Source organism: Apodemus sylvaticus, chromosome 18 (genome assembly GCF_947179515.1).
Source record: "Apodemus sylvaticus chromosome 18, mApoSyl1.1, whole genome shotgun sequence".
NCBI classification, from domain to species: Eukaryota; Metazoa; Chordata; class Mammalia; order Rodentia; family Muridae; genus Apodemus; species Apodemus sylvaticus.
This window is the reverse complement of record NC_067489.1, coordinates 36,506,993-36,526,628: the sequence shown is the minus strand read 5'-3', so window position 1 is coordinate 36,526,628 and position 19,636 is coordinate 36,506,993. Positions and strand designations below refer to the sequence as shown.

The following is a 19,636-nucleotide window of genomic DNA, read 5'->3' as shown; positions in this document are numbered from 1 at the left end:
GTTCAAATTTTTAATTTAATTGGTTTAAAATGGCTAAGCACAGAAAACTTTTCTATAGGAAATACCTATTCAGAAAATATACTAAAAAAATCACTGCCATAGTCTAATGCTTATTAAATACTTAATAGGATAACTTGACATAGAAACTAACTACAGTATCAATGTATTAAATAGCAGCTATAATTAAAAGGACCATAAAATAAAACACAAAGAGGTTCACTTAATGAGAATCGAACAGTGCCACGTGAGATGGTAGCTGCAGACAGGTGAGGCCAAGGAGGACCTGGTTCACAGTCAAGGCAAAGCAGATCCTGGCCCAGACACAAATGCTGGCTGTGGCCACTGTATTCAGAAAAGAGCCCAAAGTAACTGTAGATCTTCAAGCAGCTCAGCACAGAGGAAATCTCTATCAACTGTTTCTCATGTGCACTACTGCAAATGCTATCAAATGCTCATTATTTACCGCCACATTATCTTAAGTACTCCTTGGTAAAGAGGGAATGGTAAGTCTCAATTTGCCCTAATTTTTCTGTTTATCCCTGCTACCCCAAAAGCCGTCATGTTAAATTTAAATTGCCAGTGTTATAGTGGGACCTCCTTGAGGTGATTATGCCATAAGAACTCTTCCTTGAGCTCTCTCCCCAAGGGGAGGATGTGCAGCTTTATAAAAAGGCTGTTTCCCTCTTCACCCCTCCCTGCTCTGCCTCCCACAGCTCTCTAAGAGGGCACTGGTATCACAGTGACACAGTGACGTATTAGAGTCTGGCTCTTCTGTAACTGCGTGCTAGTACACTGGTAGTTGTATTTCTCTAAAATATAACCGAAGATTACCAAAGATTGCTGTTTCTTTTCTTGTTTTTTATTTGTTTAGCCTAACTTTTTCTTCTTTCTATACAATTTAGATTTAGCCAAATTCTTCAAAAATAATGCAGTTTGAGGATGACAAATGTATGCTAATATTATTATTGTATATACAATAGCAATTATTTTATAAACATTTATCAGGGATACAACTAAGTATCTTCGCACATTAACATCTCATTCTAGTAACCATAAATGTTATTTTTCCTGTTTGCACAGTATGATCATGAAATCTTCAAGTTGCTCAGCTATGAAGAGGTAAAGCTAGACTATGACCTCAGACATTCTGACCTCCACCCCACCACTTCCATTATAGCACAATGTTCCAGAACTTTTTTTTTCCCTTGAAAACAACTCCTGAGTAACTGTTTTCTAAGTAATCTTAACAGAAACTTTGAAAAATCCATTATGAACTAAACCATAAAACCTGTTCTTATGGTAAAAACCTGACAAATTCTAACGTATCACAACATATATCATACAACATATACCATATCTTTAGTATATTGTGTATATCTCATATATGTGTATACACACACACAGAGCATGCATGTTACCATACAATTCTCTCAATTCAAATAATGCCTCCTGGAGAACAAAGATAGGCTTGTACCACCTGAGCAGTAAACGAAGTTATAAACCTGGAGAGCTAAAACTTAAAGGATTCCCAAAGGCCTTCCAGATGGTTATAAAAGCAGAGAGCAGCGGCTGGCAGAAAAGGCTCTGGCAGTAGAGCTGTTTGGAGGAACTGTCCAGCCTGCCGAGCTGCCTGCAAGTCATGCAAAGAGCCTGACGTTTGCACCTGTCACACATCATCACTTGCCCATGCCGTAGCTTGGAGGAAGTCACCTGTGCTCACGTAAGCAAGCTCTATCCTTATCCTATAAGTAACTCAATAAAACACACTGACTTCCAAGCTGGAGTTCTGTAGATCATTTTGGTCACTTATCAGCTCCCTATCTGAATTAGGGAGTAGATGTTTGTTTCATATTCCCCCAAAAAGCTCATACAATAGGCTGACACAAAATATGTTTGTGTGCTAGGACTGTTTTCTTATTCCACATCCTGATACATTATTGCTCTAAACGAGTGATAGTCATGGGGGCAATACCATTTCTGAGAGGTTCCTTGAGATGCAGCCCTAGTGAATATGTATGAAGTACTCAGCAGGCACTGCTGGTAACAGAAGCAAGCGGCCATGATGCCACAACTAAGACAGTACTCTCCAAGATGACTAGCATCCTCGGGCCCAAAGCCTGAGGCCCAAAGCTACTTTCTGTCTACTGAGAAGACTCTGCATGAGAGTACATTACACATCTACAAAGGCTGCTGGACAAAGTAAGGGACTTAAACAAAAGAAGTTTATTTTGTGATATTTCTGGAGATGAAAGTCAAGATCGAGGTGAATGGCAGGGCTGGGTTTCTGGGAAGCTCCTCTTCCTCACTTACATGAGACCATCTTATTCCTGTTTCCCACTGCCTGTCTCTGAGCACATGGCTTCCTGTTATTGCTTCCTCATAACAGGAAGAAAGTGATTAGTGACTCACCCTTGGAGCCTCTTTAATGCTCTGGCTCACATAGGCCACAGGTGATTTATAGTTTTAACATTGGCATTTGTGGTAGAGATCTAAGCCATAACAGAGAGAAAATACTTGTGATAAATACAGAATATTTTACAGATACCTTCTATGTACGGAAGAAGCAAGGACAGCTAAGCGGGGAAAGTGTATGCTCTCGAAGCCTGAGGTCCTGAGCTCAGACCACCTGCACCCAGACGCTGTGCCTCACAGCTGTAGCCCCGCACTGAGTCTGGGGTGCAGACACGTTGATTCCATGAGCCCGTTGGCCAGCTAACAACACCAAATTTCTAATATCCAGGGCCAGAGAAAAACCCTATCTCAAAAACAAACATAAATCAGAAGTCTCATTGGAAGAAGTGCTCTGCATACAACCAGGCAACCTGAGTCTACTGTCACACTCAAACAAAGACATGAAAAGGTGAAAACAGAGAACTGTCTCCACAATGCAGTCCTCTGACAGCCACATGGGAGTCATGGCATGTACATTACCACATAAACCATGCACACATGTTCACATAATAATACACACATATGCATACATATCCACATTCATACACACACATCACATACATCTACATATAAAATAAGTATGTTGCACTTAATGCTTTACGAAATGCCATAAGCCTGTGTGAAATACTACCTAACTACTATGTAATATCAAATTAAGATTAATACTTGGTTTTGGACACTCTGTGCTAGAAAGCACATTTCCTTTAAATAGAAATCAAAGTGGTTTTTTACTATAATAAAAGGACAAAAGATATATAATGATAGGATTAGCAAATTCTCCACATTTTAACTCTATTTTAACCACAACACACTACTTATTACACTCAGTGAGTTGTATTTTATCATGCAATCAAAATTTTATCAAAAATAATTGAGTTGTACATTTCAAAATAACATACAGAGTTTTTACCTGTTGAAAAACATCTGTCCCTTCATCATAGTCCACCATTCCAAAAAACAGTTTATTGCAAAAAGCAGATGAATAACGCCAGGAATTAGCCAGGATTTGATATTCTTCGTTAGCCTGCCTGGAACAGATAATGGAGCAGAACAAAAACATTTGAGTATGCGAAGTCCAGAGCCATTGCTACAACAGGCGACTCTGGAGTAGTCAAGCAAGGACTGGACTTGGATGAACTGTAAACTACATTACTGTACACATACGGAGATCAACAGAGTCTTTTTAACAGAAGTATATCAAACTACAAGTGAACTGGTCATAAACAGTTTAAATACTATACAGCCACACTCATACACATACTGAATTCCTTCTACTTTTTAAAAATCAATCTATATAGATTTAAGTTTTAACAGCATAGGTCATATATGTTTCTAAATATAGCAATATAACACTAAAGAGGGATTGATTATGTCAAAGCAGAAGAATTGGTGTGCTTACTAGTTTTTGTATCATAAATCAGGTAATCCAGAAATATCTATATTTAAGGCATAGAAAACACAATGATTTTATATGTATTGTTACATGTTCATTACCATTCACAGCAAGAAACTTACTATCAATTTACTATATGGATACTATAATAGCTAGACACACAGGTTCATCAAATCCTAAAAAAAATATGAGAGAATAAAAATAACAAGCTCTGGCCACCTGTCTATAAATAGTGGATACTACAGGATCCATGATGGAAACAAAGTGTATTATTCACGTTATTTTGTTTAAAAAAATCAAACATAGGAAAATGTACAATCATTAAGACTTGGCATTATTGTGATAATGACATCTATAAAATGAAAAGCACCAATATAAAATATGATGAACAGGAGCAAAATCATGATTTCGATTTTCCAACATTTGTTAGAAAATAACAGCTTAAATATCCTACAACAAAGATGTTGTATTTCCTTATCTCATATTGTAAGTTGATCCAGACATATCGGTCTATCAAATGTACATATATGTAATAATTAAATCAATCCACAAATCTATGACTAACAAAACAATGCGCAAATGACAAATGCAAAATTCCTGACTTGACGAAGCTTTCCTTAAAGAGAGAGCTTACACAAACATCAACTATCAGGTAGGTTGACGTTCTCTGAAGCTTTTTAAAAGACTGTTAAAAAGCAAAGAATCAAAGGTGAGCTCCCTCCGTCCTGGCGGTGTTACTCCACAGAGTTGACCTGTCTGACTTCCTGGTAACCACTTGTAACTCCATTACAAAATCTTAAATGCAAGCACAGGATCCTCCACGCTAGAGCCATGCCCATACCATGATGGTCTACTTCATGGAAACACACCAGCCACTCCTACAACATACACTGAATATTTTGTTTAGAATGCTCTCTTTCTTCAAGAAGTCAGTACAAAACCTGCCACTTCTGTTGAATGACACCCCAAGTCTACATTTGTAATACTTGCTGGCACCACTGACTGCAACAGAAACCCTGGGCTAAAGTGCAGAAGGACTTACTGGATATACACTAGCTGTGATATTTGGAAGTATTGATTGTTCACTGGCTAGAAACTGGAAGTTTCACCAAGTTTTGCTATTAGTAATAATGAGTAATACACTTTCCTACCTCATCAGTAAATCATAAACACTTTTTTAAAAATATTTATTTATTCTATGTATGTGAGTATATTGTGGTTCTCCTCAGACATACTAGAGGAGGGCATTGGATCCTATTACAGATGGTTGTGAGCCACCATGTGGTTGCTGGGAATTGAACTCAGGACCTCTGGAAGAAGAGCCAGTGCTCTAAACTGCTCAGCCATCTCTCCAGCCCCATAAATACTGTTTAAGATGCATTTTTCCACATTAGAGACTCTCAATTCTGGTATGTCATTAAACAGCAACTTAGATTTATTTCACTTGATTTAGGGCCTTTGGGGGGAACAACATTGACCTTCTAAACTACTATATTATAAAAATAATATAATTTTTCTCATTTATGTTGGTTTCAATGAAATAATAACTTGGTTCACTTTATTTCTATAAAACATAACTACACCATACAACAGGGAAAGGACAATGTGATAATATAGCAGAGACACCATGACCCATCCAGTCTTATTACAGATCTATTCCAAGCTGTACTATCGTAAATAGAGCAAACCATCAACAAGAGGAACTAAGAGAGCAAACGCAATCTGTGCTACTACTTAGCAAATGAATACTATTTATGACTCTAAACATTATAATAAATAAATCATTGAAATACATGTTAATGTCAGTTTTAGGCAAATGTGGATTTGAGAACATGAAAATATTTATACTCAGTATCTTAAGTAGATGCCTCAGTAACAAAGAAATAACGCTAACACTGTCTACCAACAGAGGCCATGGAAAGAAACAGACATGTGTGCAATGACAGCACATGAATATGAACTGAAGTCTTAGACGTGCCTTAGACTTGCACACATAAAATGGGAGAAAATGGACTGGAACCATAGGTGGCTAGAAAGCTGCAGGAACAAAGCAGGCCTGTCTAAATACTCAATTTATGAGCAAATCCAACAGGGAAAGACAGGAAGACAAGAGAAACACAGACAAGTTAGTCTCAAGTCATGTTCAAGAGAATCGAGGCTTCATATTAGACAATAAGGAAAAAAGGACTTAAGAGAGAAATCAGACTACAGCTTCATTCTATAAACAGCAACCAGCTTCAGGCTTTTTTAAGAAGTACATTTTATGGATTTTAATGCTATCTATTCAAAATACAAGTAATGTATCAGAAATAAATATGTCCAATGACGTAAAACCCATTATCATCCCTTTATCCACCAATACTCTAAACAGGGAATTTAAAACTCTAATAATGACAAGAAATCAAAAAGAAAAAAAAAGAGGAAAGAAAAAAGTGAAAAGAAAAGAAGAAAAGAAAGAACAAAAGAAAGAAAGAAATCAAGTGGAACCTAGCATATTTTGTCAGCTTGTACTAGAAACAAAATATTGTTAGCACACTTGAGGCCTCACTGTCATTCAAAATTCAAAGTGAAAGCCACAAACACCAGGAGCACATAAATAAATAACTATTTTATTACGTGCATTTTCTTTCGGGGGGGTGGGGGGGGGATCAGCAAAAATGACTGTTCCAAGCACAGGAATGGAAGGACTGCAGGAACTGTTGGACTGTATCCATGCGCAGCCTGAAGAGGGCGCTCAAGCTGCATGAAGGATCTAGTGGCCTGAGAAACAACCACAGGGCGCTGTTCTCTTAAATCTCTTGTGTTACATTTTCTCCATTTTTTATTAGAGAACAAGAAAAAAAAATCACTTAATTTAAATGCTATAATTTCTATTACATTATACTCTTTCTTAAAGGTTATGTAGAACTAAAAAGGATTATTAACTCATCTATAATTCTATATATTTAATATATTTCCCAAGATGAATATAATTTTTATCTTTAACGCATTTAAGGAATGTTTTAAAAAGCAGTCTCTCTTTATATAGATTCATATTAAAAGTATATCTTTATAGTTATGCATTTATGATGAATTACATATACATAAATATATATTACCTAGTTATTTCAGAGTATGTCTTCATAGAATCTCAAATCATTTCAACAGACAGTGATTTGCACGGATTTGAAGGCACCTTGCCTATTGAAGAAGCTCTGGTATTCTGGTTGGGAGAATAAGAAACACTGAGCCACATCTCTTAAAGCTTCTAACTTTTCTGGCTGTGCCTCACTGATACAGTTGAAGGGCACATTTACTCTCGGTGCCAGCTCCAAGATCTTACTCTATCACAGGCTGGCTGTACATTCCTTTGGGCCTGAGGACAGGGAAAGTAAGACAATGGAAGGAGCATGTGAAGAGGGTTTTCTCCACATGGCCGGAAGCATAGGCCAGAAAGCAGAGGGGATAAGTCAAGGCATACTTTGAAGACCAAATTCATAATGACCCACCACTCTCCAATTAGGCCCACCTGCCACAATCCCACCAACTAGCTCTACAAATTTTGAATCCAGCAATGGATTAATTCATTCATGAAATATCAGCAGATGTAATCCAGTCATGTCTTCCCTGAGCCAGGCTCTAATCCCTGCCGGCATGGGACACTGCACAAGGTCTTGTATAACACGCATGTCAAACCATACGACTGTGTCAATGCCAACTCTGCATTTCTTGTATATCTGTGTTGTCTTCCTAAATCAAAATAAACAATGAAAATTACAGTAAAAATTTAGATTCAAATATGTATATACCCTAAATCAGAAATGTATATAATGTAAACATAACTATTAATATACAAACAGCTGAGTAACATAGAAATGTTTAAATGTGGATGCTGAGATGAATAACATATAGGTAGCAAAATCACAAACTGACGAACTACTTGCTCACTGAGCAGTCTTTTGGAGTCCCTATGCTTAATTCAAAGAAAGATTATATCATATACGAAGTTAAAGTTGTAATGAAGATTACCAAATGACTAAAGCAACAGATGAAATATTTTGATGTCTCAAAGAAGTAAGAAATAGTTACTTGCTTCCAGATACTTCGATACCTTCTGGAAACACAGTATTTAAATTACGGGTAGAAAACAAGTCAAAACTAATACAAATTTAATGATAACATACCCACAGTGATTGTTAATCTTATTAACTTCAGTGCATTGAATGATGCTTAAATAGCTAGCAAACATACTTCAAGATGAATTTATAATGGTATTCCCATTATTGACAAATGGGACCTCATAAAATTACAAAGTTTCTGTAAGGCAAAGGACACCATCAAAAGGACAAATCAGCAACCAACAAACTGGGAAAAGATCTTCACCAACCCTATGTCTGACAGAGGGCTAATATCCAATATATACAAAGAACTCAAGAAGTTAGACCCCAGAAAACCAAATAACCCTATTAAAAATGGGTTACAGAGCTAAAGAAAGAATTTTCACCTGAAGAACTTCAGATGGCTGAGAAGCATCTTAAAAAATGTTCAACATCATTAGTCATTAGGGAAATGCAAATCAAAACAACCCTGAGATTTCACCTCGCACACCAGTCAGAATGGCCAAGATCAAAAACTCAGGAGAAAACAGGTGCTGGTGAGGATGTGGAGAAAGAGGAACACTCCTCCACTGCTGGTGGGGTTGCAAATCAGTACAAGCACTCTGGAAATCAGTCTGGCAGTTCCTCAGAAAACTGGGCTCATCACTTCCAGAGGATCTTGCTATACCACTCCTGGGCATATACCCAGAGGATTCTGCAGCAGGTAATAAGGATATATGCTCCACTATGTTTATAGCAGCCCTATTTATAATAGCTAGAAGCTGGAAAGAACCCGGGTGTCCCTCAATGGAGGAATGGATACAAAACATGTGGCATATATATATATACATACATACACAATGGAGTACTATTCAGCCATTAGAAATGATGAATTCATGAAATTCCTAGACAAATGGATGGAGGTGGAGATCATCCTAAGTGAGGTAACCCAGTCTCAAAAGATCAAGCATGGTATGCACTCACTGATAAGCGGATATTAGCCTAGAAACTTGGAATACCCAAGTCATAATCCATATATCAAATGATGTCCAAGAAGAATGGAAGAGTGGCCCCTGGTTCTGGAAAGGCTCAGTGCAGCAATATAGGGCAATACCAGAACAAGGAAGTGGGAAGGGGTGGATGGGGGAACAGGGGGAGGGAAGAGGGCTTATGGGACTTTCAGGGAGTGGGGAGCCAGGAAAGGGGAAATCATTTGAAATGTAAATAAAAAATATATCGAATTAAAAAAATAAATATGAAAAAAAAAGTGCTTAGAGAAATGATCCAGGCAGGCATAATGGCACACAGTTTTAATTCGGGCACTGGAAGCGGAGCTAGGTGGGTCACAGGAATTTCAGGGCAGCCTGGCCTATATAAGGAGTTCTAGGAAAGCTAAGTCTACATAGTGAGTTCCCGCGTCAAGACACTTAACAAACTACAAGAGGAAGCCGCACCATGAGTATGAGCTGTACTTCACAGGGACCACAGACCACAGACCGGGACGAGAGCAGAATCAAAGGGAAGAAGCAGGCAGCCGGGCTCAGCCCTCCCAGCCCTCCGGATCCCCTGGAGCACGGCGAGCCCTGTGTGCTCTGCCACGCTCTTTCTGCCATCAGCCAAACCATAGTTTTCCTCCCTTCAGTTGCTTCTCTCAATATCTGTCCCATAAACAAACAGGCTAGCTGACACAGAATTAGTACTTGAGGAGTTCATCCAACTGTGCATGGTTACTGCTCAGTACTTAAAGCCAAGTTTACAAGTGAAAATTTGCAAAAACATCTACCAAAGACTTCTTGTATCTGATAGATAAGTATCTCTGGTTTGGCTCTGGGGTAGGGCTTTGATGCCATACTGATTGTATCCTTGCTCATAGAAGAAATGTGAATAACAGAAATTCAACAACGTACCTCTGTCTCACAATAAGAAATAGCTGTAACAAAAAGAACTCAATTGGAGAGAGGTTGTAACTATATCTTTGGTTATAAGTTTAAAAATATGTTTTCAATTCTCAGAGCTACCCTCAGCACATGTATGAAATCAGCATGTTTAATACAATTACATTAAGCCTGTGTCATGTTAGCCAAGAATACTGGATAATCAGTTTTGCAATGTGTGTGTGTGTGTGTGTGTGTGTGTTTGTGTGTGTGTGTGTGTGTGTGTGTGTAATATGTATTTTTGTTTCAATTTTCCAATTATCTATACACAGAGAAGATTGGGAAAGTGGCATAAAGGAGTGCTTAGGGAAAGAGAGGATTTTTACATGAGCCAGTGTGGGTTGTAGCCTCAGAGGTCAAATAGTTTATACTATGTTCAAAACAAAGCAAGTGTACAGAAGTGTAACTTCCCAAAACAAACAGTAACCTGTAACACTAACACCTACCATGCGCTGGAGAGCTGCCGCATGCACTCTGAGGGCAGCACCTGGGTCTGAGGGCAGCACCTGGGTCTCACGGCCTGGCCTTGAGTATAAGCTCTGGAGTTCAGGATGCACAGACCAGGGAAAATGCCACACCCCACCCTGCCCCTGCATGACAGGGTTGCAAAGAGGTAAAAGTGTGACGAGGCATGTGACATGACTTGGTAAGTGACAAAGGACTATATAAAGCCCGGTCTGCCATGTTTCACGTTTCTTCGGCAATTCCTCTTCCTCTCTCTGTGCATGGAACCCCAGAGTCTCCAGTTCCCCTTCCTGAGCTGATGTTACTGGTGGCAGGCATGTTTCAATGAGCTCTTTTGTCCATCCCCTAAACTTCCTGTACCTAGAGAGTATACATAACACAACACACACTAGGAACATACCAAATAACCAATCCAATATACAAAGCATAGAAGCATAGACTATCAACCTCCAGACATTCTGTAAACCATAGCAACTCCTCGATCCCTTTCCAATATATGGTTTCTAGTTATTCAAATCAATAATTAGAATAAAATAATAATAAATAATAGTGAGAAAGGTCTTCTCATCAACCTATCTGCTTTCCTTCATGATACATTAGAGTTTAGGTAAATATCAGTTTAAAACGTGTACCTGTGAAGTGTCCAGAATTTCAAGTCTGTTCTAAAGTGAAAAACTATAGTCAGATGCGTCTGATCATGGTTCCTTCCAATATCCAGCTAAATATTTGACATCCCAACTATCGGCAACCATAAATACTGATTAAAAAACAAATTATCATCTCAGGAAATGAATTTTGAACTACCACAGTAATACCAAACCCCATAGTGCAGTGTAAAGTTTATGAATACTATTTTATTCTCTCATTTTTACTCAATATTCTTAGGTAGGGAAATAAAACTTATTATATTAAAAACTTAAAAATTACAGTGACAATTAAAACATATAAACCAGCATAGCAATGCACATTGCTAATCCCAACACTCAATTAAGGAGGCAGAGGCGGATTGTCTGTGAGTTTGAGGCCAGAGTAGTCTACATTAAGACAGGTAGAAGCAGGAGAATTTCAGTAAGTTAAGGTCACAGTGGTCCAGGTAAAGAGTTCCTGGAGTATACAGTGATGCCCTGTTTCAAAACAAAGCAAAACAAAACAAAACAAAACAAACAAAAAACTGAACAACAAAGGCAAAAACCAAAAGAATCCAAAATGTAACTTATTGTCAAAAACACAAACAGTTTATAGTTACTCAAGGTTTCTGCACTGGGAATCACCAAAACAGCTACACAAAATGTGCTAAATGGTTTCACAAATCCAGAACACAGGCATAGCGACGGGAAAAAATGTATTTATTTGTTTATTCACTTCAACAACTGTGATACAGAAAACAACTGGCAAAGAAGAAAAGGGAGCCTGAAGCAAAGTTTGAAATGAACAAAATGCTGGCTTTCTAGAATGCCCCCTTGTAATGTGCAAGGACTTCCTTTACCACGGAGCACCAGGTGAGTGCTACCAAGTTAGAGCATTACAGATTCAAAGCTGAGAGATAGATGGTCAGGGAGACACAGTCCACTATTTAAAAAAAAAAAGAAGAAGAAAAAGAAAAAGAAAAATCCCAAATGCCAGAAGGACTTCAAGTAGTCACCATTAGCCACCTTGTTTTCACAAACTAGAACATTGAGTCCTCCTCAGCACTTAGGGAATAGATTATAACATAACCAAACTGCAAACTTTGAGAGCTGGTCTCATCTAGAGAAAGCAATTTCTTTTCTGTCTACCTTTGTTATGATTCTAATAGATAAAAGGAGTAACTCAACATTTTCACCATATGTTACGAATAGAGACAACAATCTACCAAAAATGTACTGGACACTGTAAATAATCACTTGGGAATCAAGATTCTCATAAATTTAAATTAAATTACTTACATAGTAAGGCCAAGAAGATAGAATATTACTAAGTGTTAATTATTAAAACTTAAACTTATAGAAATCAAAGACAGATGCTCAAATATGATATATTACCAACAGTATCTATAGCTTTAGAGATAAAAATGCAGACCCTTCCATCTTTATTTTGAATGCTCGACAGGAGGACTTTACTTTTAACAGAAATCACATCACTTCAGATATAACCTCACAAGCAGCAAAAAGAAGCAATAAATCACTCTTCTAGTCTATTTATTTCTATAATGGTTACAGACAATTTTCAACATTGAATTTTATTTGTCACCAATAGTCTCTCTCATTCATTTCACTTAATAAAATTCTTCTAGGCACAAAAGTACAAAAAGCCTTGAGTTCCAGCCCCCCATCCCCATGCTCACTGCCACCACTGTTACTATACTGCCCCCCATTTCTCCCAACCCCCAAGGACAGACTCCCACTCTGAGAATACACTGTGCATTGTGCAGATGCTCTACTGATGAGTTACACTCCTAACCCCCTAAATGCCACCATTTTGCTCTGCATGGAGCTCATCTTATCAGCAAGAAGTTTAATTGAAACAGTAAATAACATTTTGATCCTGGTAAAAGTAAAAATAAAAATAATCATCCCGGTTACGATCCAAGGTAGCATGGCCAGATACTTTTGTAAACCCATTCTGGGTTCTTGAACACAGCAAAAACAGAGAGAAAGCCAAGAGTGTGAGGACAGTGCAGCTATGAGGGGCTTCAGCATAGTTACTCCTATATACTTTCTAGATACAAGGAATAATCATGGATGGTGTAGGCTATGGTCTACAAAGGCCTGAACCACTAGAGGTATCCTACTTTTGTGCAATATGCAGAGAAATGAGGAAGCACTCTCTTATAAAAGCAAACACATTGAATAACAGGAAATTTCTCAGGAAAACCTTTAATGGCCAATAGAGTATGTATGGATGTACTACAAGACTTGGGGGGGGGGGCAACAATATTACTTACCAGATCCATTAAAATCATCAATGAAAATTAAGGCAGGAACAAAGGCCTTATAAAGTATGCATAAGGAATTCATGGCCACTCCATTAAAAGTGCTTTCAAAATTAAAAGGCATATATTATAAAGAACACAGAAAGAAATAATAAACCCCACTGTATCAACAGATATTCAAGTGAGAAAAATGAAACATCACAAATCAAGAAAATGACAGGAATAAATTCAAAGCTTTTATTGTAACCTTGAACTAAAAAGATAGCAACTGACCAATTCAAGGACATAGATTGACATAAGGTTTTCAAAACCAAGATGCAATGTTTTCTTTTTTCCCCCATCTGGAATATCTCTCACTAGCAAACACATATAAAGAATAAAAATAAAACAGGAAATAATATTCTAAGCAAATAGAACCAAGAGCTCTATGATATGTGAGAGCAGGTTTAGAGGCAAAATCAGCAAAGAAAACAAACAAACAAGTAACTGCATACTGGTAACTGAAATGCATATGCTATATCCAACTGCATAAAACAAACACTACTGGACATAACTGGGCATGAAGGCCCTAATACAGTAATAGGTGCTCTTGATACCTCATGGTCATCAAAATGTAGCACATCACACTGAAAAAAAGTCACCAAACTATAATCTTACACTATATAACGTGGTATTACTAGACATACACAGACTAGTCCACCCATCCACTACAGAATACATTGCTTTCTTAAGTTCATAGAACTGGAACTATCTCTAAAATAAATCATACTTATGATCACAAAGGAAGTCTTAATATATACATAAAAAAGATGAAGAACTAATGTCCTATATTTTATCAGGTTGTAACAAAATATAAAAGAAATCCATAGTCAGAGAAACTACAGAAACAATACAAACATGTGGAAATTGAACCATACATGTTTGATTACTAAGTGGATTAGTTTATAAGTCAGATGAGAAGAAAAATTTTATAGAAGCAATGGAAATGGAAACCCAGGCTATTATAATGTTAGGATACAGCAAAAGCCCTTATACAATATTAGTCAAAAGAACCAGTCAAACCTAAAAGCAATAGAAAAAAATAATTAAAGATCAGGGTTGAAATTAATGAAATAAGACTCGAAAGAATATGATAGGTGAAAGTTTACAAAAGAAGCAAAAGACAATAGCTAGGCATCTTCCGTCCAAATCCAATCACCTCTCCCAAATATTGAATGCAATGGGAAAAAGATAAACTACTGGACAAATCACAGATTGGAAGAGCATCTCCGATATTCAATGGCAACACTGGAGCCTCAACAACCTACCATTATTATGTGCTTCTTAATATGACATGAGAATACATCGATGACCTTTATGTCACTCCTATACTAAAAAAAAATCTAATTGCAAGAAATAACACATGGGAAAGTATATGCAACAAGATCCTGAATTCCCTTCTGTTTTATAGTTTAAATGTTAATGTCATTAAAACAAAAAGTCATTTAATTTAACATGTGAGAATGATAAAGCAAAAGAAAGTAACAGGCATAACAATCAAATAAACAGATCAACACTGGCAAGGTCAAGAGACACTAGAAAGAGAGCCTCAGACTGTGTATGGATGGATTCCTCTTAAAGCCTCCTACCACGTTGGCAGAGTCAACTGGCAGGGGGTGGGGGTACAAACTTCTTGAAGATGGGCTGGGGGTGGGGGGTAAAGAGAAAAGGGATGAGGAACTGTGGGAACACAGAACTGTTGATTTTTCTCCCCGAGTTTGTTTTTTAAGTAGAAGATATGTTGCTCTAAGAACAAAAACTGGCAAACACAAGTGGGGAAAGAACAAGCAAGCCTTTCCGAGTGTAGGCATGGCACTACTGACCACTCCAGTACAAACGCCTCTGCTGACTGCTCACTGAGGCTCCTCGACCTGTACTTGAAAGAGAACACAATCAAAGGTGGTAAATTGTAAAACCTTTTGAAAAGATTTTGTAAAACCTTTGTAATGAGTAACACTGGTGTCAAATAGTATACTGCCCCAATTTCTTTTATGTTTGAAATTGCAGTCTGCAAAGAGATCAGGGGTTAAAGCAAGACCTTAAATGCAGAATTCAAAAAACAAAAAAGAGATCAGGAAAACGCTACAATATCAGATCTATCAGTAATAGGCATAGCAAACAAAAAAAGAGCTGGGAACAGACAATGTGACAAAGAAACTCAGAGCCCACCAGCAGACTGAACTTATATCATATGCCTTCAACATAAACTAAATTGCTCAAGGAAGTAATAACGGTAGCACTGTTTTCACTTTGAAATTAGTTAATGTTTTCCCTAAAGTCTAAAATAGTTCTCATGTATCAACTAAACCATGAACAGAGAAAAGGTGAGTGCAGGGGACTTTCCAGTCTGTGATATGAGATGCCTTGTTCATGGAGGCGAGCAAATAAGGGAAACATAAGAGCTACAGCTCTCAAGGACTGAAGTCTCCAAAGCAGTTACAATGGGTTTAGTTAACATGACAGCAAAATGTAATTCGTACATAGCTTTCATCTTATCTGCTAAGTAAGAACCTAATCCTAAAGTGACTTAACTAGAGTAAAAGAAGTCCAGTGACTTCTGCCCCATGTGCCTTTGGCTCAGAACACTAAACACTGACGTTCAGAGCTGCTGCCTTAAGGCAAAGCTTCCATGACCATCAGCTTAGGAAGTGCTGGCTGATACACATGTGTTAGATAAGCAAAGGCAAGACGAGTTACAATCCACAGGACAAGGGCAATCCACTTAAGGAGAGCATTATACTCTAAGAGTTCTCAAGTCACAAATCCTCACCCTGGCCACATGATGTCAGATTAATTAATCTCTCAGCTTTAATGTCATCCATGAAATGGATTTTATCAGACATAAATTTCAGAAGATACTCAAAGGATAAGCAGGCTGAGAAAGAAATTAGGGAAATGACCCCCTTCACAATAGCCACAAACAGTATAAAGCATCTTGGGGTGACTCTTACCAAACATGTGAAAGATCTTTATGACAAGAACTTCAAGACTCTGAAGAAGGAAATGGAAGAAGACCTCAAAAAATGGGAAAACCTCCCATGCTCATGGTTCGGCAGGATCAATATAGTTAAAATGGCCATTTTGCCAAAAGCAATATACAGATTCAATGCAATACCCATCAAAATCCCAACTCAATTCTTCACAGAGTTAGAAAGAGCAATTATCAAATTCATCTGGAATAACAAAAAACCCAGGATAGCTAAAACTATTCTCAGCAACAAAAGAAATTCTGGGGGAATCAGTATCCCTGACCTCAAGCAATACTACAGAGCAATAGTGTTAAAAACTGCATGGTAGTGGTACACTGACAGGCAGGAGGATCAATGGAACAGGACTGAAGATCCAGAAATGAACCCACACACCTATGGCCACTTGATCCTCGACAAAGGGGCTGAAAACATCCAATGGAAAAAAGATAGCCTTTTCAACAAATGGTGCTGGTTCAACTGGAGGTCAGCATGCAGAAGAATGCGAATTGATCCATCCTTGTCTCCTTGTACTAAGCTCAAATCCAAATGGATCAAGGACCTCCACATAAAGCCAGACACTCTGAAGCTAATAGAAAAGAAACTGGGGAACCCCTTGAGGACATCGGTACAGGGAGAAAGTTTCTGAACTGAACACCAATAGCGTATGCTCTAAGAGCAAGAATTGACAAATGGGACCTCATAAAATTACAAAGTTTCTGTGCGGCAAAGGACACCATCAAAAGGACAAATCGGCAACCAACAAATTGGGAAAAGATCTTCACCAATCCTACATCAGATAGAGGGCTAATATCCAATATATATAAAGAACTCAAGAAGTTAGACTCCAGAAAACCAAATAACCCTATTAAAAAATGGGGTACAGAGTTAAACAAAGAATTCTCACCTGAAGAACTTCAAATGGCAGAGAAGCATCTGAAAAAATGCTCAACTTCATTAGTCATTAGGGAAATGCAAATCAAAACAACCCTGAGATTTCATCTTACACCAGTCAGAATGGCTAAGATTAAAAATTCAGGAGACAGCAGGTGTTGGAGAGGGTGTGGAGAAAAAGAAACACTCCTCCACTGCTGGTGGGGTTGCAAATTGGTACAACCACTCTGGAAATCAGTCTGGCGGTTCCTCCGAAAACTGGGCACCTCACTTCCAGAAGATCCTGCTATACCACTCCTGGGCATATACCCAGAGGATTCCCCACCATATAATAAGGATACATGCTCTACTATGTTCATAGCAGCCCTATTTATAATTGCCAGATGCTGGAAAGAACCCAGGTATCCCTCAACAGAAGAGTGGATGCAAAAAGTGTGGTATATCTACACAATGGAGTACTATTCAGCTATTAGAAACAATGAATTCATGAAATTCTTAGGCAAATGGATGGAGCTAGAAAACATCATACTAAGTGAGGTAACCCAGACTCAAAAGGTGACTCATGGTATGCACTCACTAATAAGTGGATATTAACCTAGAAAACTGGAATACACCAAACATAATCCATACATCAAATGAGGTACAAGAAGAAAGGAGGAGTGGCCCCTTGTTCTGGAAAGACTCAGTGAAGCAGTATAGGGCAAAACCAGAACGGGGAAGTGGGAAGGGGTGGGTGGGAGGACAGGGGGAGAGAAGGGGGCTTATGGGACTTTCGGGGAGTGGGGGGGCTAGAAAAGGGGAAATCATTTGAAATGTAAATAAAAAATATATCGAATAAAAAAAGAAAAAAGAAAAAAAAGAATCACAAGTGTATACATATATGCACATACATATATAAACAGATAAATGTTTGTAAACACTTATGTGTATATACACATATACATATAGTCAGTTAATAACTTGTCAAAATATATTTGTAACTTACTATGTTTCAGCTGAAGTAAAATAATACTACATTAATCTCTTAACATGTCATGATTGTATTTCTATATAAACTTTGCTTGATTCAAAAATGAAAGATTTTACTTCCCTTCAATTTGATTTTTTAAAAATCTACTGATCACGAATACACTTTAAAAGGAGCTGCTTTGTTCCTAGAAGAGCTGATCCTGGAGATAACGAATGTGTGCAGGAACACATCTGAGCACTTCTGAGAAGATTCTCTGCACTATGACTTAGCAAAGGATGATGGGAGCTAACACATAAAGTAGCTGAGAATTGCACTGAATAGTCATAATTATCAATTTTACTTGGCCAAGGTCTTTGATGGTAACCAGGAGGAAGGTGAGAATTGAATTCTGAACATTGGGAGAAAACTGACTGTCGAGGAAGAGCAGGATGACTTGTGGAGGACTCAAAGGAAGCCTGAAGCTTAGGGCCCAGCCTCTCTGCAGGCAACCATAAGTGTAACCAGGAATCGGTGCCACCAGAAACTTCATCTTCCTTAATCGTAAGGAAAGGCAGCAATGTCTCAAAATGGAGAACACAGATTTTTGAAAAAGTACTAGGATCTTTTGAAAGACTATACAGAATTGTAAACTATTAAAACAGCAGTGCAGAAATCATCCAGCATTACACTGCAAAGAGTAAGAACCAGAAAAACTCAAGCAGGGAAAAGGGAAAGCACTGATGAAAGGGTGACATCGCAAAGTATCTCCATCACCCTGTGAGGCTCAGTTCCTAATGCACGGAGATACGATAAGGCACAGAGACAGACGCCTGCAATCCTGACACTGCAGACTGTAAATATAAGACCAGCCAGGGCCACACACCTAAGCCCAGGTTAGCCTTCGCTACATACATACACAGTGAAATACATACATATACAACATACACACACATAAAAATGATGGTATATAACTCAGAGGGAGCAATCAATTATCTATAGACAAGAGACAGGGACAGGAAGGTATCAAGATGACAAAAAAATAAGATGGTCAAGATTAAAAAGCATATAAAAAGGTATTAATCATTAGGAGCCATTATGAAAATGTTCTGTTGTTTTATTTGAATAAGCTAAATATGCCAAATCAACAATGCTTGTGATAGCGAATGCAATGTATGTATGTATGTATGTATATATAAAAATAAATACTTGGAAAGGGTGATCAAATCACTTTTGAAATTCATTTGTTTCAAAGTAATTCCCATGCACCTGACAGAAGCCTACAGGTAATTATGCAAAGCAGTGTGCCTGTGGCCTAGCACAGACACACTGATAAATAAACTGCAGAACATCTGCACTATGAAATTATTACTCAGTAATAGAAAGAACAAGCTGTTGATAAATGCAACAACTTGGATGACGTTTGAAGGAATTATGCTAACTCAAAAAGAAGGGCAATTCCAAAAGGTTCTACAATGATTAAATTTACATAACATTTTGAAATAACAAAATTATACAAATGGGAAATCAATTATCTAGCTGCCAAATTCAAGGCACAGAA

The 19,636-nt window shown here is 37.9% G+C and overlaps 1 protein-coding gene across 3 annotated transcripts in view; it reads right to left on the bottom strand.

Moving 5' to 3' along the window:
* The window catches only part of Tusc3 (tumor suppressor candidate 3), a 159,709-nt gene that overhangs the window by 89,120 nt on the left and 50,953 nt on the right, over positions 1-19,636 (bottom strand). For all 3 annotated transcript variants that reach the window (XM_052162522.1, XM_052162521.1, XM_052162523.1), the window contains exon 3: positions 3,362-3,479. In XM_052162522.1, coding sequence (XP_052018482.1) covers positions 3,362-3,479 — 118 coding nt within the window. The remainder of the gene's footprint in view (positions 1-3,361; positions 3,480-19,636) is intronic.